The 27,927-nt window shown below is 35.3% G+C and overlaps 1 protein-coding gene across 3 annotated transcripts; it reads left to right on the top strand.

Annotated features, from left to right (window-relative positions):
* Positions 1-1,744: 1,744 nt before the first annotated feature.
* LOC103044658 (fibronectin type III domain-containing protein 7) lies at positions 1,745-26,595 on the top strand. Of its 3 annotated transcripts, none has more exons than XM_015601323.3 (14): positions 1,745-1,983; positions 2,153-2,165; positions 2,418-2,681; positions 3,970-4,230; positions 8,989-9,246; positions 9,905-10,153; positions 11,263-11,517; positions 13,104-13,361; positions 14,259-14,516; positions 16,013-16,267; positions 20,697-20,960; positions 22,259-22,288; positions 22,436-22,473; positions 24,446-26,595. In XM_015601323.3, exons 1-13 carry the CDS (start codon positions 1,930-1,932, stop codon positions 22,465-22,467), a joined length of 2,451 nt encoding a protein of 816 aa, XP_015456809.3. In that variant the 5' UTR covers positions 1,745-1,929; the 3' UTR covers positions 22,468-22,473; positions 24,446-26,595. The 3 variants fall into 3 exon arrangements, with proteins under 3 accessions (XP_015456809.3, XP_015456810.3, XP_022533286.2); XM_015601324.3 differs by having other exon boundaries at positions 24,443-26,595; XM_022677565.2 differs by having other exon boundaries at positions 1,899-1,983; positions 2,153-2,192.
* Positions 26,596-27,927: the final 1,332 nt, after the last annotated feature.

Raw genomic sequence — 27,927 nt, 5'->3', positions numbered from 1 at the left:
TAGTATTTAATTTCATCTGCCATTAGTTTATACTAATTTAAACACACTTGATTCAAATAATCAACAACTAACTAATTAACTGACTATCTGCCCTCGCTGAGGCGTGCTGAGTGATACAGCAGGAAACAGTACAGTGTTACTCTAGAACCACAGAGCTAACTGAAGAATCATAGTCTAAAACACTTAATGTATAAAGGCTTAATGTATGTTTTTTCCACTGAAACCTGTTATAAGGACAAACCTTTATGTGGCTTAATTTATTAAAACAATGAGCCAGAAACACCAAACATCTATAACTTTTTTTACTGCATAATAAAGACGGTAAAAGGTAAAAAAGTGTTACAGCATTTAAAGCTGGTTCTGGGGTAACTCTGTTTCGAGGGTTAGTGTTTTCCTGCTGTGACACTCTCAGCTCTCCTTAGTGAGGGCAGTTAGTTCATTAGTTGGATCAGCTGGGTGTAATATGCTGTAAACATACGGCCGAAGTTCGCTGGTGTTGCACCGAAAAGAGTCCCCCTAACAATCTCTGCTGCTGCGCTGTAACATTAGCTTTAAGTTAGCATTTTCCTTATTACGACTCTTAAACGATCTTGAAATTCAGACGATCGTGTGATGTTCAGGAGGAAAATGTACACCGAATAAAACATACAGGGTTCAGAACATATTTATTAACCACAAAATGTGATAGAGGCCAGTTTTTGAAAAGCCCATTAATTTTCCTCATAGAGAAAAAACGCTTAGACACGGAAGCCATATGAGGACTACAGAATGACGCACGACTTGAGTGGTCTATGGATACTTTTGGCAGTGTGGGCAAGTGCTGCTGCATGCTTCCTTTCAGCAGAAGGAAGCATGAAGTGCTGTAAGATTTACCGGGAAAAAACAGCACTGACTTTGGACTTGATATAACACAGTGGACCAACACCAGCAGATGACATGACTCTCGAAACCATCACTGATTATCAGTAAATTTTTCATTTCATTTGGAAATTAAGGGACCAGAATCTGGAGGAAGAGTGGAGAGACACACAGTCCAAACTGCTCGAGGTCTAGTGTGAAGTTTCCACAATCAGTAATGCTTTGAAGAGTCAAGTCATCTGCTGGTGTTGCTCCACTGTGTTTTATTATCAAGTCCAATCAGTGCAGTGTTTTCCCAGAAAATCTTACAGCACTTCATGCTTCCCTCTGCTGTCAACTTTTATGGAGATATGGATTTCATTTTCCAGCAAGACTTGGCACACCACCCACACTGCCAAAAGAACCAATTGTTCTTATAGTACGTATGTAATATTCACATTTTCTGAGACATTGATTTTTGCGGTTTTATTGTCTGTACGCCATAATCATCAACAATAAAAGAAATAAACAGTTAAAATATATAACTCTGTGTGTAATACATCTATATAATATATGTTTCACATTTTGAAATGAATTACTAAATAAAGTAACTTTTCAATGATATTTACATTTTTAGATGCACCTGTACATGTTTTTAGTTCCACAAGCAGCTTACCTGATTTACTTTAGGGAAAGACTTAGATAAAGCAGGATCTGGGAATCCTGGTCCTCCTTCAGGAAAGTACTGGAAAGCTTAAACCCATGACGTGTTTTTTCTTATATTAGCAAAAAAAATGTAAAGGTAATGTATGATATCCGGATAAACAGCTTTACATATCATTTATCATTCATAGCATCTATACATTGATGGGAAATCCCCTTTGTGCCCTCTGCTCCAACCTGCCTGTAGGAATCTTACACCACTGCTGATTGGCCGGCTCCTCCAGGTGGGCGGGTAGAGCTGAGGTATTTCAACTAAGCAGCAAGAAAAAAAAGCAAATTTACACTGAAGCATAAGACAAGAGAATAGCCACAGATTACAGCTTTGATAAGAGACCTAGGATTTCGTATCCAGACTGAGGACAAAAAAAGATGGAAATTGGTGGCATTATGTTGTGGGTGTTTTTCCTAGGAATTGTTTCACAGGTAAGTTCAAATGTATGTTCTATATATTATATAATGATATAATGATTGTGTGGATGTTTAAATTTAAAGTACAAAAAAAATAAACATATAAAATAAGACCTGAAATATTTGTCTATATTTAGTTATGGATGTTCTTAATGACATCATATTTGTTGTCTTGTCTTTGCAGAATGCTGTGCAAGGTAATATCTCTGGGACAAATGCAACATGTGTGAGAGAACCCCCATTTCTGTTTCCTTTTTTAAGCATTAAAACTGAATTCGTGGACTGGAACATTTATGTTACTGAGATAATTGTGAAGATGTGAAACAGTTGTATTAACAAAAACAGTTAGAACTCAGTTAATAACTCAATAACTCAAATATATTTTAAAAATATATTTCTGCTTTGATTAAGCTTTTTTCCCTTGTCATTTTCTGTGATTATCTCTTTAGGAACACATTTCTCCATCAGCATCTACACGGTCACCTCGAAAAGCGCTGTTCTCCAATGGAGCAGCTACTCTGGTTCATCCTCCTACAGGGTCACCGCATACCCACTCAACTCTCTGGATCCACTCGTCTTTAGCAGCTATAGCCAGAACACCGTGATGGGCTCCATCAACTCCCTTTCACCCAACACCGCCTATACTTTTAAGGTGGAGGCTCTGGATGGCACCATGACCACACTTTCCCAGGCTACCGTTGATGGAACTACTGGTATGTTTTGCCATCTTCTATCTTCTTATCTTATTCACTAGTTGGATGCAAATATTTGACATACAATCACTGTCTACAACAATTGAAACTGTTGTTTTGAATTTTTCATGGTTGTGATGTCACAAATATGATGGAATTTACATTACCAGTTATAGTTTTGAAAACACAATGAATTCAGTGTTTTTTCATTATTTTAACATTGTCTTTATTGTAGATTAATACTAAAGAAAAACTTAAACAAACCGAAAAAGTGTTAAACAACTGTAAATATGTTTAATATTTTAGATTCTTCAAAGTTGCATTTCTTGCTTAGATAACAGCTTTGCACATGTTGGCTGGGTTTTCTCAGTCTGCTTTATGAGGTAGAGCTTTGCTGAACTTATCAAGAGTCAATTCTCAAATTCCTCGTCTTTTAATCAGCACCAGTTGAGTTACAGGTATACAGTGAATAGCTCTATTTGAGTAATGTTCTAATCCATATTATCGACTAAGTAAAGAAAAAAAATAACTTTAAGAAATGAAGGTCATTCAGTCTGAAACGTTTCTTCAAGTGTAGTTGCAAAGACCATCAAAAACATTGTGATGAAACTGGCTCTCATCAGGACCGCCACAGGAAAGGAAGACCAAGAGTTACCTCTGTTGCACAGGACAAGTTCATGTGCCTCAGACAACGCAAGTTAACAGCACCCCAGATGTTATGTATTTTGGTTTGTTTAACGCTTTAAAGTTAATACATGATTCCTTATGTGTTCTTTATAGCCTGGATGACTTCAGTATTAATTTACAATGAAGGAAAAAAGTATTAAATATTACATTAGAAGGCGATCCTAGGATCCATCCTATTCATAATCATGTTGAAGAAACTGTAGAAATTATAAATGTGAGAAAATCCTAAGAATTTCAAGCTAAAAATTACAGGTTTTTCCATATTTAACTTGGAATGCTTTTTGAGTGAGGCTGGCCCATTTATAACAGTGATAGTAATAGTAATAACAGCTTGTTTAATTATTTGATAAGTGGAAAAATGGTCCACAAAATCTATAGAATCAACAATATGAGGAAAAAAAAAGATCAAAATACTGGCGTGGGCCAACTGTCATATTATACTCAGCAGCTGGAGTGTTGGCATAGGTTACTCAGGCCAACTGCCGTATTATGCTCTGCGATCAGGGTCTATCTGGGTTGGTTAGGGCTTCTTTAAGGTATTGCTCACCATGCACTATGTAAATTGTAATTGTTTTTCTGCACTGTTAAGTGTAATTAATTCCTTTGTGTGGTCCATGTTTAGCTCCTGATGTCCCAACCATCAAGACAGCCTCTTCCAAAGAGAGCAAGAGCGTGACGGTGGAGTTTGTAGAAGTTCTAGGTGCTTCCTCCTACATTCTCCGGGCTGAGACCAGCGACGGCTCCTTCTTCTCAGAGACGTATGTGTCAGGCTCTCCTGGAACTGTCGTGGGCCTGCAGCCCTACACCGACTACACTCTCAGCGTCATGTCCGTCAGCAGTGCCGGCAGAAGCCAGCCATCCGAGTCTGTCCAGGCAAAGACAGGTATGTTTCTGTTCCTAAAGTACCTAACTTTTTATAGGACATAAAATGTACAAATCAAACACTAGCAAGTTGCATCAAGTCAATTTCAAATGTTTTTTTTTGATACAACATATTTTCTATTAATACATAATTAACTATAAAAGAACAGACTTTTTTTAAGAGGATTACTATGCTACACACTTTTACTAAGTACTAACGCATACTAACATGCCATAAGAAACCAACTTCTGAATAAAAGTTACACAACTATCCCAAATGCAGTCAAATTTGCCATTTAGTTTTGCAGTGCAGCTACAAGGCTAGTTCACAAAGTTAACTTAAAACAGCTAGTGCAAAAACTGTGTCTAAATCATCACACACTTGCAAATTCAAAAGGATCACCATACTAAATACTTTACCTCACGCTAACCCATGCCAAAAAGCAGTTAATGCAGCATTCATTATAGGATATCTGAGCCGGGAATGACGTTACACCCAAGTTGACTCTATTACAGTTAAACATATGATATCAATGATATCAGCTAGCATTGTTAGCATTGTCCCAGGGTGGTGTTGCTTGCAATACCATCTAATAACAAATTGTACAGTATTTTGCACATCCAACCACCATGGTAATTTGATAACTGATTTAATGAGACACACATATATAGAAGTGATCATAAACGGTATAATACTCCAGCTTTTGCTGCTGTTGATGTACAGTGGAGCCATCCCGGATTCTGGGTTAGCGACGTCCTGACTTTCCCAGAAGGACAATTTCACATGTAGGAGTATCCCAGTGAAAATTTCCCATTTAGAACTAGGAAATTCTGATAAATGGAGTTCAGCATAAATTCTTAGGCATGTCCCAATTCAATCAGGCATGTTTTAGTGGCCTAGGTATCGGCTATTTTATTTCAGTTCAGTTCCAAGTCTTTGTTTATCTATGGTTATTAGAGCCACCACGTTCATGCCCAGCACCAAGGAGAGTATTTAGATAGTAAATAAAAGAGTTAAGTTAGAGTCTGTGTAATATATAAAACTATGCAATTGACTACATTGAGTTGTCCACATTTCCCAGTTTCTGACAACATTTGAATGCAGCATCAAAGTCCTAATAAGCAAGTCTGTTCTCTCTGTGGTCATCTTAGCAATGCTGGCAGGCAATTAACTAAGATCATACAAAAAACAACCTTCTATTTCATTAAAGGAGTAGAGACCAAAATACTGGAAAATAAAGGTCAAATTACTGTTTCAAATATTAATCATAAAAAAAAAATCTTAAACTAAAAAAAGTCTTAAACCCCTTGACTAGTTTGTACTGGTTGGCTTAATAATGCACACAAATGATTTTTATTTTCACCCTTCCCTTCATTACAGTGACCGTGATTGGCTGTTTTTGTTGAAATGCTCAGTGATTAGAACTCCCATTCATATTTTAACCAGTGTCTGCTTTCCTCATTAATAAAATCTCTTATAGCATTAAACCATTCCTGAATAGCACATTCAGACCTGAGTGGAGGCTAACGCTAATGCTAATATACACAGAATATGTAACTCAAATCGTAGCACATTTTATACTATAAAACACAAACACTATACTTTGGACTTTTACCATAGATGCTAATAATACACCATCAACTGGTTGAAATATTAATGGGAGTTTTCGCTATTATAGTTGTGTATTGGCAAAAAATTAACGTTATGATGCGCATTAGGATTCAGTATATCGCAATATATTGCAATACTGTAAACAAAAACAATAAATTGCAATAGTTTCAAATTGTTTTAAATTGTTATTGTATAAAAACAATAATAAATTACAAAATCTGAAAAAAAAGAGTTTACTTTCATCCAGTCAGAAAAGTGGGATTTAACAACAACACTGCTATCTAGTGGTCACATTTTTAATCGCAACACAAAATGAACCACCAATCTTTACATCTAAGCTAAAAATTAAATATCGATAATGTATTTTTAAAAATCGATACAGTATTGCAAAGCAAAATATTGTGATACTTCAATACATCAATATTGTCTTACACCCCTATTTAGAGATCTGCGCAAGTGCAGAAGCCATTACAAGCCGAAAAAAATAAAGATTTTGCACATTATTGAGCCAAATGACACAAAGAGTTTTTTTTTATCAGGTTTTATCTGTGAAGTAATTATTTTCGAACAGTAATTTGCCCTTCGGTTTCCAGTATTTTCGGTTTCTCCCCATTTAGAGACAGAGATAGGTAACTGGTCTTGCAAAAATGGCCACTAAGTGAAGAGACTTGCTTATATAATTACTTTGTTTTTAGCTCACTGAGTGCTAACACATGCTAACAAGCAGTTTGAAACCAACTTCTAAGTAATTACAAATGTAGTCTTAAAGTTGGGGTGACAAAACTATCCCTGTGTTAAGCTGTGTATACATTTCTGTAGATTGTATACCTGTCTATTAAATTCTGCAGTGGAGCTACATGGTCAATATAGCTAAATAACAATAACAACTGTTCAAAAAATAGATATAAATTAGCATTCACTTCATCAAGAAAGTCTCAAATGGTATTCTGTACTTATTTGTGCATGGTTGTTATTTATAGAGCTACAAATGAACAGATGTTATTAACACCATGATATACTGTACATACATTTTGTATAGGTAGCTGTGTGTGATTCACTGTCAGAAGCCACATAAGCCATAAGTCATTTTGAGATTATTTGTGTGATGATCCTTCCTGCTCTGTCCACACGGCAAAAAAAGCCCCCTCACTGACCCCAGGACCAAAGAAATGCCCCATTCATGGGGACACACTGTTGGCCATTCTCTAGCCCCCAGGCCTGGCTGTTCACCTGATATCCTCACTGAGTTAAAAGCAGGGAAGGATCAGGATATGGCTTATATTTGACCTCGGGTGCTTTTTCACACGACTGCAGTAATGGGTTTACCCCGCAAGGGGCCAGAACGCATCCACAGGTAACATTATACGACCCCAAACACAATAAGAGACGCTAAACCCCAAGAACATGGCTGCCCTCCTTAGGGGATATACCACAGGAAACACAGCTACAGTTTCGTCACTATATTAGAAGCGAATTGTTGTTTCTCAGAAAAAGCCAGGAGGATGCGATGATCTCAGATCACACAATAGGTCATGAATCAGCACAAGGAATGACCTATTAAATCATATCACCCACAATAGGACTGAATATTGTTTACACCCCCGTCATTCAAGCACATTGGAATGGCAATAGTTCTGGGTCAGGAATAAGAGATTCCAGGCCTTTAAGGGACGCAACCTAGAAAAGCCTGGTGTATTTGTACCACGCCTGGTACTGCTTTATTCAGCCGGATGAGTTGAATCAGGTGTGTTCATAGCCTTTATTAGCTTCTCATTAGAGCAGTCTTGATAGCCCTTTGTGGCTTGTGATGAAAGGTAGTAGAGTTGCAGCGGCCCATTTATTTAGAACTGAACACAAATGGTGTCCCAAACCATTCTTAGCGACAGTATGTAAGTACAGTAAGTAGTCAAAATATCATTAGAAGCACATTAGATGTATGTGGTTTGGGACGCTTCTAATGGTTTTAAGTCACTGGCTGTGTCCCAAACCAGAAAGCAAAACATAGTTCACCATTAATAGAAGTGCATTAGAAGTTCTTGGTTCGGGACCAATCACCATCAATAATTGGATAATTTGCCACCACCGCCAAACCCATGCCACTGTCCCAGCATCACGTTAGTGGCATAAAACAATTCTTAACATGACAATAAATAATATAGTTTATTTTTAATTTCTTCTTTAATTGTTTTGAATTTGAATCTAATGCTTTTTAAGTGTGATATATACAGCTCTGGAAAAAATTAAGAGACCACTTCAGTTTCTCTGATTTTGCTATTTATAGGTATATGTTTGAGTAAAATTCTAAATAAAAAATAGTGTCATTTAGAGCATTCATTTGCAGAAAAAGAGAAAAAAACCTCTCAGACCTCAAATAATGCAAAGAAAACAAGTTCATATTCATAAAGAGTTCAGAAGTCAATATTTTGTTGAATAACAAAATAATATTTTTTAATATAAAATAATATTTTGTTTTTAATCACAGTTTTTATGCAACTTGGCATGCTCTCCTCCACCAGTCTTACACACTGCTTATGCCACTCTTGGTGCAAAAATTCAAGCAGTTCAGCTTGGTTTGATGGTTGTGATCATCCATCTTCCTCTTGATTATATTCCAGAGGTTTTCAATTTGGTAAAATCAAAGAAACTCATAATTTTTGAGTGTTCTCTTATTTTTTCCAGAGCTGTGTAAACAAAAACCTGCTTATATACATTACAAATCTGAAAACATTTTAGTAATTTTAGTATGGTAAAACAGAAAAACAAATAATTGCTTAGCAGATTACAGCTGGTAAGTGCCAATTTAAATAAAATGCAGTAGTCTGTAGTAGTGTCTGTAGTAAAGCAGTGCTGGAACAGGTGGTGTTACTGCACTCTCTACTGCAGCATTTGCACACTTACACACAGCACATTCACACTTTCATCATCATAATAACTAGAAAAAGACTCCAAAACACAGAGAACTCTGTAACTATTAAATGTATAAGTTTTTTTAATGTAAGAAATTACAGATGAAGCCAGAGAGCAGTGAGTACTGTTTGCTACACCTTTAAATAGACTATTGGAAACTGGAGAAAACTGGTACAGCCAGTTATTATGTTTTTGTTTTTTTGTCATTTCTTCTAACATCGCTCCCTTCTCCTTTGTTCCCTGTGCCTGTTCGGTGATCAGTCGTGGCCGCTCCTCAACTGATCACCAGCTCCCCCAGTAATAGTAGCATTGGGGTGCAGTGGGCTCCAGTGCCGCACGCCATGCTCTACAGCCTTACCATCATCCGTGAGGACCTTTACCTCCAGAGCCGCCTCAACACCACCAACACCAGCGTCATGATCAACGATCTGCAGGCTGGAACCAACTACAGCATCATAGGAAACGCCTGGAGCCCAGAGAGCGTTCCCGGTGACAAACTCACCGTCTCTCAGATCACACGTGAGAGAAGCACAGCACTTCCACCAGAGTTTAAAACAAAATATACACTAATGAAGCTTATCATTATGACCATTTTCCGTGTTTATTTATTTTCAGCTCCACTAATCATATAGGACACTTTGTAGTTCTATAATTACAGAGTCTAGTCCTGTGTCTGTTGCTCTGCATACTGTATTATCCTCCTTTCACCCTGTTTTTCAATAGTCAAGAACCCCCAGGATAGACCACCACAGAGAATTACAGTGAAACTGACATGGGTGTGGTGGTGTATAAGGTATTAGTGTGTGTTATGCTGGTATAAGTGGATCAGACACAGCAGTGCTGCTGGAGTTTTTAAACACCTCAATGTCCATGCAGGACTTAGAATAGTCCACCAACAGCATCTTGTCGTCAGCGTCCTGTAACCACTGATGAAGGACTAGAGGATGACCCATCACACAAATAATCCCGGATCTATGATGGACATCTGGGGTCCTGTGGGGTCCTGAGTATTGAAGAACTACAGTCTGTAAATATGAAACAACAAAATGCTCCTATATAATCAGTGGATCTGGAAAATGGATAATGAGTGTAGAAACAAGGAGGTGGTCATAATGTTATGCTTGATCAGCATATTTATGTATGTAAGCTTTTGTGCGTATTGTATTGGTGTCTGCAGGTCCGTCCACTCCTGAGTCCATCACACTACAGACAGTCAGTGATGTGACCGTCCTCTCTGTGTCGTGGGGTGCTGTGCACGGGGCGGCTCAGTACACAGCGATCAGCTCATCCGGCCTAAACTGTTCTTCCAGCACAAACTCCTGCTCACTGGCCCCGCTGAGCTGTGGACAGGTCCACTACATCTCCATCACTGCCATCAACCAGGCTGGACCCAGTCTGCCATCATATTCACAACAGTTCATCACATGTAAGTGATTCTCAGATTAACAATAGGGAGCCTTTATATTAGACAAGTGCATACATATCATTGATGTCATGCTAAACCCTTTTAATAGAAGTCAATTTAACATCTGATACAGTGTAAAGAACAACTGCCCGATTCACATGATATCAAAATATAAAATCTGGCAAAATGCAGAAAAATGTTTTCATGATATTATATACTATGGAAACACTAACATCAACAACAACAAATAACTTCTGTAAAAGTATGGCTATAACTAGTTTTTTAATGCATGTTTAATACAAATAAGGAAAATTAATAATATTTAAATAATACAGTTTTTAAAAGTCATCAAGAAAACATTACTACTAAATGTTTGCAGCAGAACAACAGTATCTTGGAAACAATGTGAAAGCAATCATATGCTTTTAGATCTTTAAACCAAATTTCAGTCAAATAGTTATGATAGATGTGTATATATTGGGTCAGATGTCATCGCAATCTACACACATTCAACAAGATATGCAATGTCACATGCAATATCAAATGAAATCAAATGCATCATTCTTCAGCATTTTTGCTGCTTGATACAAAATACAAAAAACATTTACTTTTTATTGATATATTTATTTATTTGCTTTCAATGTTAACACATTAATGCACATGATTAGTCTGGAAACTTTAATATGTTAATTATTTTTAAGGTAACAATCCTTTTTAAATAATCCTTGGACCTGCCATAATTCACTGTCCTTACAGAGCCTGGTAATAATTTAGTTTTGTTTTTATTTTAGATATTCATTAAACCCTTATACATAACTCTCAGTCTTTCTTCTTTTTACCTCTCTCTCTCTCTCTCTCTCTCTCTCTCTCACACACACACACACACACACACATACACTCTGCTGCTTATGCTAAGTTTGCCTTTTTCTGCCTTCATTCTTTCTCATATTTTGCATTGATGTTGTGACTTTTTTTTTGACGAAAGTAAAAAAAAAACATACAGTTAGGGTAGATGGTAGAGTATAGGGGAAGAGAATGTGTCTTAGTTGTTAGTTTGCCTACCTCTATCATTTTTTTATGTATTATGTTTAAGGATCACCTGTTCTCTCTTTATTTCCCTTCCCTTCCAGTCCCGTGTCCTCCACAGCCTCTCCGTGTGGATACAGTATCGGCCGGTAACTGTTCAGTCATCTGGAGTTCAGTGTCCTATGTGGATTACTACACGGCCTTCATCAAGCGTGATGACGGAATAGAGGAGACGTGTAACTCCACAGGAACGTCATGTAACTTCCACTGCCAGTGTGGATACTCCTACATCATGAGCGTGTTCGCCAACAACCAGGCTGGATCCAGCCTCCCTGGACCCGTTCTTAACCACACCACCTGTAAGATTACACACGTCTCACACACAACTTTAGCCATTTATGCCATTTTAAACATTATTTAAACGTTTCATCATTACTTTATTGTTTTAAATGTTCATTTTTTAAATTGTAAGTATCATACACAATTTTCCTAAAACCATCCACATAAACTAAAATATTTACATTGCAGTTCAAAATATATTGCGTAGGTGTCACAATGCATTAAAAAAATGTGTATTGCATGATAGCGCACATTAATTAAAATCAACAGTGAATATATTAAACTTATTGTAAGTGTTGTGCTACAGGGATGCCTGAAAATAATACATCATGCATTCAACTAAACTCGATTAAATGTTTTTATTTTTTTAATTTATAGTAGTTTTAGTTCACAATTCACAATTAATTTTGAAGAAGAAATGTGTAATATACATTGTGTGTAAAACGTAAAACCATAAAAAAGCAAAGCTTATTAATATTAAATAAAATAAATAAATAAAAACATAGTGATATATACTTAAGTATTGAGATAATCAAAAATAAATAAAAACCTTATATCTTGCCATGAGATAGCAGCATGTCTATTGGGAACCACTTTAAAATAAGACTGCCCTTATAAAGGGTTTATAAATGGTTTATAAATTAGATTATTAAGTATTATTGATTAAGTTGTAATGTCTTGAAAACCATTGATAAGCAGTTACAACACATTAATTGAAAAGGCAACAGTGATTTGTTGTTTGCTTAGTCAATTAATTCAACTGAGTCATTTCATTTATAGTAAATAGTTAAACATACTTTTAAATATATATTAACATGACAGATTTAATGCTGATTAATGTAAAACACAAGTAAGATCAGTATCTAGAAAGATCTGAGGTTGTATAGTAGAAATGACTGTATAATTACTATTTGCAATTTTTTTTATCTCACTGTTGCCATTTCTATCTATGTTGTTTATTATTTATTAACTGGTTATTAAAGTTTTAAAGTATTTGCAGCCTAATTAACAATCATTAATAATCTCCTTTACAAATCATTCATAAACACTTTATAAAGGTAGTCTTATTTTAAAGTGGTACTGCCTATTGAAATGTCCAGGCTTGAAAATGTACAAACCTGTAGAGGTTGTGAGGTGTTATCTTGTGAGAGAGGTGTGCTTAAAGTAAAACAGCATCATTTATTTATTGGATCAGGGTCTTATGGTGGGTGCCAGATGATGAGGCATTCCATTTCTGATGTTGTGTGGGTATTGAACTTTCCTCAATTTCCACGGTATTACATTTGTATCAGAAATACATTGTAGCAGACATTACTACCCACAGTGAACAGCAAAGTGTGTGGTAATGATCATGACCCGCAGCGTCTGGCTAGAATTGTCCATTTTTACTGACAAGCAACTCTGTCAGAAATTAGAAATTACACCCACAGTCAATGCAGCAGACCACACATGCAGTACGTATCATGCAGGTCAGTGCATTGTTGTTTAGTTTTCATGGACATGGTAACAAAACACAATACAAAATAGTTTCTGTCTCATTCATTTATGTCAGTATAAATCACACACTATGAACACACACCTCATTCTCGTGTTTATCCCCTCTCAGTGCCGTGCTGTCCAGGGAACATGTCAGTGTCCAGTCTGTCCTGGGAGTCGGTGATGATCTCGTGGTTGATGGTCCGGGGGGCTGACGTGTATGAGACTCGGGCAGTGGATGCCGATGGGACACTGGTGTGTAACGACACTTCACCTGTGTGTGTGCTGTCTGACCTCACCTGCAACACCAGATACAGCCTGCAGGTGTCGGCCTGTAATGATCCAAGTGGATGCAACAGAACCTGCAGCCCACAGTCATACCTAACAGGTAACACAAAGACATGCATATGATGCATTTGATATGCATATACAGTGGCGTGAAAAAGTATTTGCCTCCTTCCAGATTTTTTTGATTCCTGTATCAAACAAACTTTAATATCTGACAAATATAACCTGAGTAGATCTAAAAATCACTTTTTAAATGATATTTTCATTTATTAAGTGAAAAAACATTTTGCCCCCTCTTTAATTGCAGCCAAAAGCTGCATATTATGCCCCGATCTGAAGAAATTCAAAAACAGATGAGAACACAATGTTATTGTCATCAGTCTGGAAAAGTTACAAAATTTACAAAGTCATTCTAAGGCATTGGGACTCCAGCAGACCACAGTAAGAGCTATTGTTCACAAATGAAGAAAACACTGGTGGACCTTCCAAAGAGTGGCCGGCCTTCCAAAATTATTCCAAAAGGGCATAGGCAACTCATTCAGGAGGTCAAAAAAGAACCCTGAACAACATCCAAAGAACTGCAGGTTTTACTTGACTCAGGTCAGTCCTAAGGTCAGTGATAATGATATAATAATAAGATAGAGACTGGTCGAAAAGGTAGGGCCGTAGGATTTCACTGACGTAACGCTGGGCTGTTAAATGTAAATACACAATTGACCCCACTCCCTGACACCCTTCTGGTCGTTTGAAGCATGACAACAAACTGTTTATGTTTGTGCTGGCTACAGTGCCTCCATGTAGGGATTGATTGGTGCTCTCCAACAACACAAAAGTGGTACTCGTCACAAAAAAAAACCTGCCATTGAATTACTTCATGACAGACTGGCAAGGCAACCCACCAAGTTTTACTCCTCTTGCTCAATTCCTTCTGGGTGCATTTACTTTTTTGCATATGTTTTTTATGTGTATTTGAGTTGTCTGTCTCTCTCTCTCTCAGCTCCCTGTATGCCTGAGAGAGTCCATGTGACTCAGAGTAACTCCAGCTCCATCAGCATCACCTGGACGTCCGCTAACTCTGATGCTAACTACACGGTCAGTGTGATTGGCTCAGTGGGTCAGCCCCTCACCTGCCAGACAAATGAAACGTCCTGTGCAGTGACTGGTGTTCCCTGTGGCACCGCCTACAAAGTCAGTGCAATTGCTGCCACCTCAGCTGGATTCAGCATGCCCAGTTACAGCGTGCCCTTCGAGACAGGTAACGTCTCCTCTGCATCACTGTTCGTGTATTCGTCATAGATCTTAACCCTTTAAGGTATTTCTACTGAGTTTATAAAATTGCTGCATAGTTCAGCTATTGAAAAACATTCACAGTTAGAAAGTTATCTGGTTAAAATCCCTGATCATTTACCGTGCTCTCTCGGTTTAGGTAGATGTGCCTTTTCCTCACAAAACTGTACTACTGTGATGCTTATAAGCTCTTAGGCTAACAAGTTGGTGCGAATCACTCAGTGTCTGGTGATTTGATTCTATTCAGATTTTTGTGGTCACAATTCGATTCAAGAACAATTTTCGATTCAGGAACGATTTTTCGATTCAAATTGTCTGTACATTTTGTTTCAATGATGTAATTATTTTATGATTGACAGGATGAAAAGGTGAAATGACAATGTAAACAAACAGAACATTTATTTAAAACAACACTTTTAGGTTCCTTACTGCCCAAACTTTTTGGGCATTTTGAATTGATTCGCCAGGACTAGTAATCACAATCTTTTAAAGAATTATTTTCTAGCACCCTAGTTAGCTGATGTATCAGAGTTGGGAATCCGCTTCTTTTCTCTGAGCACACAGCAAAATTTGACTCTCAAATTAACTCTGTAAGAGTTTAGTTTAACACTGTCCTAGATAACATATGGTCCCACTCACTAAAGTGTTAAAATAACTCTACCACAAAAGTTACAATTTTAGAGTTAATTCAACACCATATGGAATCATATATTAACCCCATGTTAACTCTCATCAGAGTTAATATTTTAGAGTTAATTCAATACTGTAGGGTTAAAAAACAGGGTAAAACAACAGTTGTTGATTAAATTGTTACATTTATTTTTTTAAGTTGGTTTGAATTTTCACCCCAAAAAAACTATATACCAGACTAGCTATGAAACATTATACAATGTGAGCTATACCACAGAATAAATTACCTTTTTATACTATCTAAGCTTTATTTAGAACAAGAGATACCATCAAAAACTGCCAAAAAAAAAGCAGTGGTTCTCCCATAACAAAATAACTCGTGGATGGAGACCCTTATCCACCATCCAACCCAACACCAAGAGGGTGAATAACGCTCCATCAGGGGAACCACCACAACTAAGCTAAACCACACACACACACACACACACGGCGGAATCAAGAGGCGAAGCCTGTTAGAGTTGACTTTTAACTCGGAATAATAACACCAACTCTGTGGATTGTTTATCACTGAGGGTTGTTAGAAACATGTTTACACTGTGATTTTAACACTGTAGATTTTACTGTGTATGATGGCAACTCAGTGATGCTGCATCACATGTATCAGAGGAGGCATGTGCTTCTCTTCGTCTCCCTAGTGCTAGGGGAATTACTTGGGGTGGGGGAAGTCCTAATAAAGATGATAATTGTTCTTCCAGTTTGGGGTGAAATAAATGATTAAAAAAGCTCTGTTATGCAGTGTGAATCTGGCTCTGCTGTTTCTCTGTTTCCCTGCAGCACCGTGCTGTCCAGACAGCCTGACAGCAGTTCAGGTGACCCAGGCCATGAGTAACATCAGCTGGTCAGCAGCTCAGGGAGCTCAGTCCTTCATAGCCTCTCTGAACTCTTCACGGGGTTTCGCCCAGTGCCACACCACACAGTCCACATGTCTGATGGGCTGCATCACTTGCGGAACAAACTACACTGTTGCACTGGAGGCAATCAGTTCTACAGGATACAAAGCGGAGTGTACCTACCACGGCTTCTCCACCAGTGAGTTTTGATTATACTAATACTAATATTGATACTACACAGGTAAGAGAATGCAGTTTTTGGAGTCTTATTCTAAGTTTCTAAGTTTTTATGTTGCACTTTTGCACTTTATGTTGTTTATTGTATTGTTGTTCCATGTTGCATCATAGTTCCAGAGGAATGTGATTTCGCTACACTGTGTACCTGTACTCAGATGTAGTCACAATAAAAGCCTCTTGACTTGACTTGACATGTAGCATGTAGCATGGTGCACCTCTCTGGCTTTTTATCTCCAATGGCTATTAATACCACTGTTACTACTTCTACAAATAACAATACTATTACTGCTACTGTTACTATTAGTGCAGCTACTATTGATATTAATACTACTGATAGTACTTCTACAACTAACAATACTACTACTATTACTGCTACTATTACTACTAGTGCAGCTACTACTGATATTAATACCACTGTTACTACTTCTACAAATAACAATACTACTACTATTACTGCTACTACTACTACTACTACTAGTGCAGCTACTACTGATATTAATACTACTGCTAGTACTTCTACAACTAACAATAATACTACTATTACTACTAGTGCAGCTACTACTGATATTAATACCACTGTTACTACTTCTACAAATAACAATACTACTACTATTACTGCTACTACTACTACTACTACTAGTGCAGCTACTACTGATATTAATACTACTGCTAGTACTTCTACAACTAACAATAATACTACTATTACTACTAGTGCAGCTACTACTGATATTAATACTACTGCTAGTACTTCTGCAAATAACAATACTACTACTACTATTATTGCTACTGCTACTACTACTACTACTAGGGCACCTACTACTGATATTAATACTACTGCTAGTACTTCTACAAATAACAATACTACTACTATTACTGCTACTACTACTACAAATAGTGCACATACTACTGATATTATTACTACTTCTAGTACTTCTACAACTAACAATACTACTACTATTACTGCTACTATTACTACTAGTGCAGCTACTACTGATATTAATACCACTGTTACTACTTCTACAAATAACAATACTACTGCTATTACTGCTACTACTACTACTATTAATACTACTGCTAGTACTTCTACAACTAACAATACTACTACTATTACTACTAGTGCAGTTACTACTAATATTAATACTACTACTAGTACTTCTACAAATAACAATACTATTACTGCTACTGTTACTATTAGTGCAGCTACTACTGATATTAATACTACTGCTAGTACTTCTACAACTAACAATACTACTACTATTACTGCTACTATTACTACTAGTGCAGCTACTACTGATATTAATACCACTGTTACTACTTCTACAAATAACACTACTACTACTATTACTGCTACTACTACTACTACTACTAGTGCAGCTACTACTGATATTAATACTACTGCTAGTACTTCTACAACTAACAATAATACTACTATTACTACTAGTGCAGCTACTGCTGATATTAATACTACTGCTAGTACTTCTACAAATAACAATACTACTACTACTATTATTGCTACTACTACTACTACTACTAGGGCACCTACTACTGATATTAATACTACTGCTAGTACTTCTACAAATAACAATACTACTACTATTACTGCTACTACTACTACAAATAGTGCACATACTACTGATATTATTACTACTTCTAGTACTTCTACGACTAACAATACTACTACTATTACTGCTACTATTACTACTAGTGCAGCTACTACTGATATTAATACCACTGTTACTACTTCTACGAATAACAATACTACTGCTATTACTGCTACTACTACTACTACTACTACTACTACTATTAATACTACTGCTAGTACTTGTACAAATAACAATACTACTACTCTTACTACTAGTGCAGCTACTACTGATATTAATAATACTGCTAGTACTTCTACAACTAACAATACTACTACTATTACTACTAGTGCAGTTACTACTAATATTAATACTACTGCTAGTAATTCTACAAATAACAATATTACTACTGTTACTACTAGTGCAGCTACTACTAATATTAATAGTACTGCTAGTACTTCTACAACTAACAATACTACTATTACTGCTACTATTACTACTAGTGCAGCTATTACTGATATTAATACTACTGCTAGTACTTTTACAAATAACAATACTACTACTATTACTTCTAGTGCAGCTATTACTGATATTAATACTACTGGTATTACTTCTACAAATAACAATACTACTACTATTACTACTAGTGCAGCTACTACTGATATTAATACTACTGCTAGTACTTTTACAAATAACAATAGTACTACTATTACTACTATTGCAGCTACTACTGATATTAATACTACTGCTAGTACTTCTACAAATAACAATACTACTACTATTACTGTTAGTACAGCTACTACTGATATAATACTACTGCTATTACTTCTACAAATAACAATACTACTACTATTACTGCTAGTACAGCTACTACTGATATTAATACTACTGCTAGTACTTCTACAAATAACAATACTACTACTATTATTGCTACTATTACTACTAGTGCACCTACTACTGATATTAATACTACTGCTAGTACTTCTACAAATAACAATACTACTACTATTACTACTAGTGCAGCTACTACTGATATTAATACTACTGCTATTACTTCTACAACTAACAATAATACTACTATTACTACTAGTGCAGCTACTACTGATAATACTACTGCTAGTACTTCTACAAATAACAATACTACTACTATTACTACTAGTGAAGCTACTTCTGATATTAATACTACTGCTAGTACTTCTACAACTAACAATACTACTACTATTACTGCTACTATTACTACTAGTGCAGCTACTATTAATATTAATACTACTGCTAGTACTTCTACAACTAACAATACTACTACTGCTGCTACTATTTCTATTAGTGCTACTTCTAGGTATTTTAATAATACTGCTACTATTCTGTAACTAACATTTCTACTACTATTGCTACTACTTTTACATTTAACAAAACTACTTTACTTTACTTACTACTACTGCTATTATTACTACTAATGATACTATTATGGCTCTTGATACTACTGCTACTACTTCTGTAACTAACATTTCTCCTACTACTGTTTATTGATACTAATGGTGCTACTACTATGGCTATTAATACTACTGCTAATACTTCTACAGCTAACAATACTACTATTGCTACTACTGGTGCAAATTGTACTGATATTTGTACTGCTGCAACTAATTTTACAATTAACAATAATACTACTATTGCTCTTATTACTACTAATGCTACTATTATGTTTATTAATACTTTTGCTAAAATTTCCACTATTAACAATACTATTACTGCTACTGTTACTACTAGTGCAAATTATATTGCTATTTATATGCTGCTACTAACCTACAGTTAACAATACTAATACTTCTGTAACTACAAGTGTAAATTTAGTAGTAACAGATATTAATGCTACTGCTAATACTTCTACAATTAACAATACTACTATTGCTACTACTAGTGAACATTCTACTGATATTAATACTACTGCTACTACTTCTACAACTAACAATACTACTACTATTACTGCTACTGTTACTACTAGTGCTACTACTATGACTATTAATACAAAAATACTACTGCAACTAGTTCTACAACTAACAATACTACTACAACTATTACAAGTACTACTGATATTAATAATACTGCTAATACTTCTACAATTAACAATACTAATGATAATGCTACTGTTACTGCTAGTTCTACTATTATGGCTAGTATTACTACTGCTAATACTTCTACAATTAACAATACAAATAATAATGCTAACCATTTTACAATTAACAATACTACTTTTTCTACTACTAGTGCAGATTCATCAGATATTAATTCTACTGCCACTACTTCTACAGCTAGCAACACTACTGCTACTGTCAGTACTTGTGCCTCTACTTCTGATATTAATACCACTGCTAATACTTCTACAACTGACAATACTACTACTACTGTTAGTGTTACTACTATGGCTAATAATTCTACAGCTACTACTTCCATAACTAACATTTCTAGTACTAATAATAATAATAGTATTACTAAGTCTGATATTTATACTACTGCTTGTATTACTATTTCTGCAACTATCAATACTATGACTACCAATATTATTAGTATTACTATTGTAATTGAAACTACTTTTATTACTGTCTATAGTCCCAATGTATATTAACTACTATTGCATTTTATAGATATTATCATGTTTTTGTTTAATATCTAAAAATCTAATTTAATTAGTAAATAATGTTGTTAACATGTAGTAATCTAGTGAGTTTTTACTGAGCTGCAGTAACTGCTGTAGATATGATAGTTTGATCTGCTGTGTTGTTTTTATTGATAGTCTTCTCCTCCTGTGTCCAGGTGAGTGCTGTCCTTCAGGGATCCGTGTGTTCGGGCGCTCCAATAACACCCTGCGTGTGCAGTGGAGGAGCAGCAGCTCCCTCAGTAACTACACAGTCCAGGTTACAGGCAACGGTAAAACCCAGACCTGCAGCCCCCTGCAGCTCAGTCAGAACACCTGTGACGTCGCTCAGGTCATCTGTGGAGCCGTGTACTCAGTAGTAGTTGCACCGGTCGACCCGAGTGGAGTCATGGTCCACTTCTGTTCTAGCAGGATGTACTCTGGTATGATAACACTGCTTTCAAATTCACAATTTCAGGTCTTACATCTGCTTATTATTACTTCCTTAACACCATTATTGCATTTTTTTTACTGTAAAAACCATCTGTATGATAAACTCTGGGGTGACATTTACACTTACTTTGAGTAGGGTTTGGGCAGAGTTTTCCCCATATTGTAAGTAAACATTAGGTAAAGTTACGGTCAACCTAATGTTAATTATTAACATGTAACATTCATATATAACTTGCACTTGGAAACATTCCTTCACACCATTATTGTAGTGTAGTATTCATTCAGCCAAAATGAAATCACACTTACTGGTAGATATACAAAATGGTAACTTGCTCTTACAGCCTACAATTATGGACAGGCAGTGTATCATTATGTAAACTACAACTGAATCAGTTTCTCTGATTTAGCTATTTATAGGCATATGTTTGAATAAAATAAACATTGTTGTTGTATTCTATAAACTACGGACATTTCTACCAAATTCCCCCCAAAATATTGTCATTTAGAGCATTTATTTGCAGAAAATGAGAAATGGCTGAAATAACAAAAAAAAAAAAAAAAGAAAATGCAGAGCTTTCAGACCTCAAATAATGCAAATAAAACAAGTTCATATTCATAAAGTTTTAAGAGTTCAGAAATTAATATTCGGTGGAATACCTCTGGTTTTTAATCACAGTTTTCATGCTTGGCATGTTCTCCTCCACCAGTTTTAGTGCAAAAATTCAAGTAGTTCAGATGCTTATATATATATATATATATATATATATATATATATATATATATATATGTATGTATATATATATATATATATATATATATATATATATATATATATATATATATATATACACAGTATAATGTTTAATTAGCCATATTAATTTATTAATATTAATGATATTTACTTTATATTAAGTAATTAAAATTTTCCTATTCATGTAGCTTGCTATCAGCTTCCGGAGCCCCGAGAGAGCACAATTGGCCTTGCTCTCTCTGAGTGGGTAGATGGTGCTCTCTCCCCACATCACTCCTAGGGTGATGTTGATCAGCACATGGCGTCTGTGAGCTGATGTATCAGAACCGAGTCGCTGCGCTTTCCTCCAAGCACGCTGTGATGATACTCGAATAAAATTATAGATAAAAAAAAACTAATAATTTTAAAGTAAAAATATTTACTTAAAATATAGGGTGAATGCTACCCAAACAAAATTTGTTTTAACTTGTATCATACTTATCAACCCCATATTTTTTATGTTGTATAATTTTTTCTTTTCTCTCACTACCTTTTCAGTGTTTTGCGCTGGCAGTGATGTTGGAATGGGTAAGTGTCTTAGAGTGCAGGAAAATACACATTTGAATACAATAAAATAAATATAAATAAATAAATTGGTCATTTTTTATCATTGATGGTTGAATACCTTTGGACAATTTTACACTTTGTTTTAATGGTCTCTCTCTTCTTTTCCAGTTGTCTATAGAGGGAAGAGAAGTGTGGATTAGCAAAGGGTATGTACTGGGAAGAACAACACAGACACACAAAAACAATAACAATAGAATAATATAAGGCCTTTTAAACATTGAACTATTCAGCCTCACATACAACAGAAAGCTTTAATAATAACTAGTGCTTTTGTGCACCACTGTATCTGATCACATCTACATTCACACAAAGAGGGTTAAGTGACTTTGTGTAGAGTACAATAAACCAGGTCACGCCATGTGATACAAAAAGATGCATAGTATTGTATCTGTTTCACCATCAAGAAACTCTGGAACTATTGATGAGTATCTTTGTGTTAGACTGTAGTTTGAAAGACTAAACAATGCTAAACAATTCCAATTGGGTCACACTGTACCAGACAACAGTAAGGCACATCTGCACAATATGACAATAATAAACATTAACACATTAACGCACGCAATTCATACCTGGACACATGTTGGCCCCAATTTGCTCGAGTAACTTAGAGCTTAGTAAAACATAACAGGTACACAAAGTTGTTAGTTGACGGTTGTTTTTAGCATGTTTACTCTTCCACCCTGTTTATTACATCTGTTATATATATACATCATATATATATATCAGATTTTGGATGTTGGAAATGGGAATTTAGTCATGCCAATGTTGACGGCATTTAAGTTCATTTTAAAAAAGTGTACACTATTTCATTTCCAAAAACTGTTAGATAAAGACTTTTACCACAATTTTCTGACCTGTGGGGATGTTTCAGTTGGAATTTCTTAACCATTTCAGACCCTGCATCAACTACAATGAACATCATGTAGTTTCTTTTTTTTTTTCAATTGTTTTATTGCACAGAATGCTAGTTGAAACCTAGAGACAAAAAAAAAAAAAAATTGGTTGAAGCGCTACTAGGAGTATTAGAATTGTGAATCTTTCCAGCAGGTGCTCATTTGAAGCGGGCAAAAATTAAAATATGAATATATTAGTCAAATATATAAAATATAAGTCAAATGCACTCTGTTTGGAAAAATGACTTAAAATGTGTCATGGCAAGTAAATCTAAAAACATTGAGCCCGATGCGTTGCGGTCATCTTGGCCTTCTTCAGGGCATGAAACAAAATAATATATATTTTTTTGTTTCATGCCCTGAAGAAGACCAAGATGGCCGCAACGCTTGGGCCTTAGTGTTTTTAGATTTACTCGCCATGACACAATCAAGGCTTTTAGTCATTTTTGCCAACAGAGTACCTTTGACTTTTATATTTTTAAACTAATTGAGACCTGTTGTCCATCAGAACAGATCATTAACCAAACAATTAAACAGTAGCTTGGCCCCGCCCACTGCGCAGGAAAAATAAATCTGCAACTCAGACATTAGGGCATATCAGCACTACAGAACAAACAAGGGAAAGTAATTCAAGCTATTTTTTTACTAATTATTTGTGATTTCGATTTTTTTTTAAATCTTTTTTATCAATTTTAGTTAATTGAATTTATTTTAATATAGATTTTATATTAGGATAGTAGTGTCTTTTTTTGGGTGTATTACAGACAGAAAACAGCATTCTTATATTTTTCCATCATTGGAACATAATTCAGGTCTGAAATAGTTAAATGGAGCCTGGAAATTCCGAAATCTAATGCAGCATATGTAAACTGGGTTCTGCATTAAATCGAAAAGAGGTTCTATGACTTGATGTAATGGTAGTAAAGCCCTTATCATTATATAAACCCTTTGCTGCAATAGCTTTACAGAACCATTTTAATATAAATAACAGTTGCTTTTGTTAAAATGTCATGACGAATGGACCAGTGGAAATGCCTTAAAAATGCAAAAATGACTTAAAACACATTATTTTATTGAAAGTTGTTGCTTCATTTTTTCCTTCTCCTTTAAAGTTACCATTTTAAAAATATTTTTAAAAATATTGAATGAAAGTGAAAATATACATATAATATACTAAAACTGTTCAAAAAAGTTATTTAACTTTGGTCTTTTTTCTGTCAAGCAGCTTCAAGTGAAATCAGCCGAAAGAGCACAACTGCACTCTTCTACACAACATCTCAAGATTTAGAAAGCTACCTTCAATGAACTTCCAGAAACGATGCTATGTTCACCAGCTCCCTCAAATAGGATCTGATCCACATGAGTATTGGTACCTAATTGTTAGACATTGACTAAGAAGATATTTAAAACCTTCACCATGAAAGCAATGCCAAAAAATGAGAATGTATAATTGTAATTGTTACTAGAGAGAAAGTAATATGTTTAATCAAAAGTGTTTGCTGGGCAGCACAAAATTAACCAAATATTCCCATTTAGTTTAGTTTTCTAATGTATCATAAATATTAAAACTGGTTAGAAAATAAGCATTTACAGAACAAAACACACTCAAATCAGGGACCACAAATCCTCTCAGGGAGAATGACCAAAAAGCCTTTTCATACATGCACTCTGGGATGGCCTGATTTGTTTTTTTGTTTTTTCGATTTGTTATCATTGTAATTGATACAATAAATTTAACACTGCAAAATTATCTTTCCTAGGTAGCATAGTTGTTTATATTTCATACGAACACTGTGTAATAGTACATTTTTCAATAGCTACTCTGAATGAACACATTACAAATATAGAGAAATGTTAACCTTCAACAACACCTACAGGTACCAATTTAAACATTTTTAACGCCAACTTTTGCTGAAATTGTCCACCCTTTCATTTGTCCACCTTTTAATTTTCCTGTTGTGCAGCTTGCCATGACAGTATGGTTAAATACATGCAAGTCCAAATATAAATTGATTAAGCTGGAAATGTGATTTTGGTGTATTTTGAAGTTTAAGTGATAAATTACAAATCTTAAGTAACTTTTTGAGGTCCAATAGGCACAGTATTTGGATAATGAGCCCTTATTAAAACAATTAAAGTTTACTTTAAACTTTAACTTTTCTTTAACTTTAAAAATATATTTATAGTTTGAGAAAATAAAAGCAAAAATATTTTTGCAATGCTGGCCTTAATCCACAAAAATAGACTACTATGTGTCAGTGAAGTTTCATGTTCCAGAATTATTATTTGTTTTAATCAAAGAAGAAGCTCCCTAAGTTTTGTGCCTCCAAGGGAAGTACTCCCAGTCATTTTATTCAAAAAAATATAATTTGTCTGATTTCCTTTGGATGTAATTAAAGATACATTGTTGAATAAATGTGGAGATGTGTCATCTGTCACGCTGTAGTCCTTGTTATGCTCATATTTGGCATTTCTGTGTCAGGAATACCCAGGCAGGTAGTGCAGGTAGGGTGAAATCAATAAATAATAATTTAATAAATAAATAACAAGTAACAAAGAAACAAGTAAACACTTAAATACGGAACAGGGAGATATATACAAGGAACAAGGGAGTGAACCAAATAAATGAAACTAGATAAACAAATAACCAATAACCAAAACAAACCAGTAAGACTAGAGAACATAAATTAAGCAAAACAGGAAGTACTAATGATAAACAAACAGGGAGTAAATAAACAAAGAAACAAACGAGGTAAGAACACAAAGAAACTAGAAACTACCAAGAATAACCAAGAAGATAAACAAAACTAAACAGGGCAGGGATATATATTTACAAGGGAAAACAAACAAGAAGCTAATACTAGACAGGAAAAAACTAGGCTAGACAATAATAAATAAACTAAGCAGAAAGGAACTAAACACTAAGCAGGGAACTGGGGAAACGAGGAAGAAACAAGAAACTAGAAAACTAAACAAGAAATAAACACGGAGCAAGAACTAGGGCTATGAAACGCAGAGAAACACAGAGAGACAAAACAACAGGTGAAGGTGCAAAGACCGACGGAGACAAAGTGGCAGAGGAGGGCAGGAAACGCACTATAATTGGAAACACCTGGGGAAGGGGCGGAGCTACAAATGAGACAAGTGGTGGAAAGGTACTGAGACGGGAGACACAGAGGAGCATAGGTCACGTGGGGAAGACACACAGAGACACGAGACGAGACCAGGATGTGACATTCTGGTTAAACCTTACATTTCAATGGCAGAAAAAATGGGGTGACAGACCAGCTAAACCATCAAACCCATATTAAAGTGACAGTCTGTAATTTTGGGGCATTTATAGACCTCTGTGATGAGAATGTGTATCTTCAGCAAGCATGTGGAATAGCACTTTTAAAATGTACATTGTGGTGCAGTCTTCTTTTAGAGTGGATGAATTTGGCTATTTCAGTAAGTCTGCCATTCTAATATCTTCATGTATGCATTAGCAGCACCAAGGTTTACATACAGTAAAAAAAGTTAACAACAAAAAAGCTACTAATAAAGGATAGAAAAATTAGAGGAATTCACTGTGGAGAAAAATTCAGCATACCACTGTAGAAATATAATTATAAATACATAATTAATACATGATTAATACATAATTACATCATTTTAATGGTGTGTTTTGGCACTAATAAATACAATATGATTCTGTAATCATTATTTATAATAACCATATGTACTTTAAATGTCTGGTGTTTTTGCCAATGAAGTATCAAACAATTATAACTAGCCATATACTACATAAACTTTTTTCACTGTAAATGAACAGTAAAATAGTCTTGCTTTGCGGTAAAGAAAATGGTAACTTGCACTTATGGCCTACAACACTATAGCCAGGAGGTCAACCATTATATAAAATATAACTAAATACACCGGAGAAAATAGCTGCACTCGGCCCATTAGAGCCCACACTGATGGTGAGTTAGGGTTGGGGAGACACACCAGTTACTCAAATTAAGGATGTCAGGAGCCAATAGGAAATATGGGACTTTTGTGTAACACACTAACAGATGTTTGTGGGAATTTTTAGTGGGTTTTGACTGCCCAAACTCTACCCAAATAAATTGCGAGAAAACTGTGGCTTCAAATGTATTGAGTAGATTGTATACGTTACTATTTACAGTCTATAATTGTGTTAAATTTTGGAAGCTTTTGCATGTGGTAGATTTATGTGTTTTTGTCTGGTGTTTAGTCTCACCACAAAGCAGTAAATTCCTGGGATCTTAAAATGACTTAAATGTAAAGTCCTGTTATTCCTCAAATGTTACTGTTTTACAACAGAACATTGTTAAACGATTATTTACTGTCCGTTTTTACTGTAAAAAATACAGGGATTACAGTTACAGTGCAGGTAAATAGCACAGGCTATACACTGTATCACATTCCTGTGTATTTTTTTTTACAGTACATTCATACAATAAATAATAGTTTAATGATGTTCCATTGTAAAACTGTAGACCAAACTATCTGTAGACCAATCTTGGGATGCCCTATTTTTTAGAAATCATATATCTGGAACAGGGTTCATATAGTCATTTAAAAAAAATAGCAATTTCCAGGCCTGGATAAGTTTTGGAAAAGTCATGGATTTTGGAATTTGGTCTAGACATATTTGTGTTTCCGTTTATCGATGGAGAAAATCTATTTTGAGCCAGTAATTTA

The sequence above is a fragment of the Astyanax mexicanus genome, chromosome 13, assembly GCF_023375975.1.
Source record: "Astyanax mexicanus isolate ESR-SI-001 chromosome 13, AstMex3_surface, whole genome shotgun sequence".
Taxonomy (NCBI): Eukaryota; Metazoa; Chordata; class Actinopteri; order Characiformes; family Acestrorhamphidae; genus Astyanax; species Astyanax mexicanus.
Note: the sequence above shows the minus strand (reverse complement) of the source record. Positions and strands in the feature narration are given on the sequence as shown.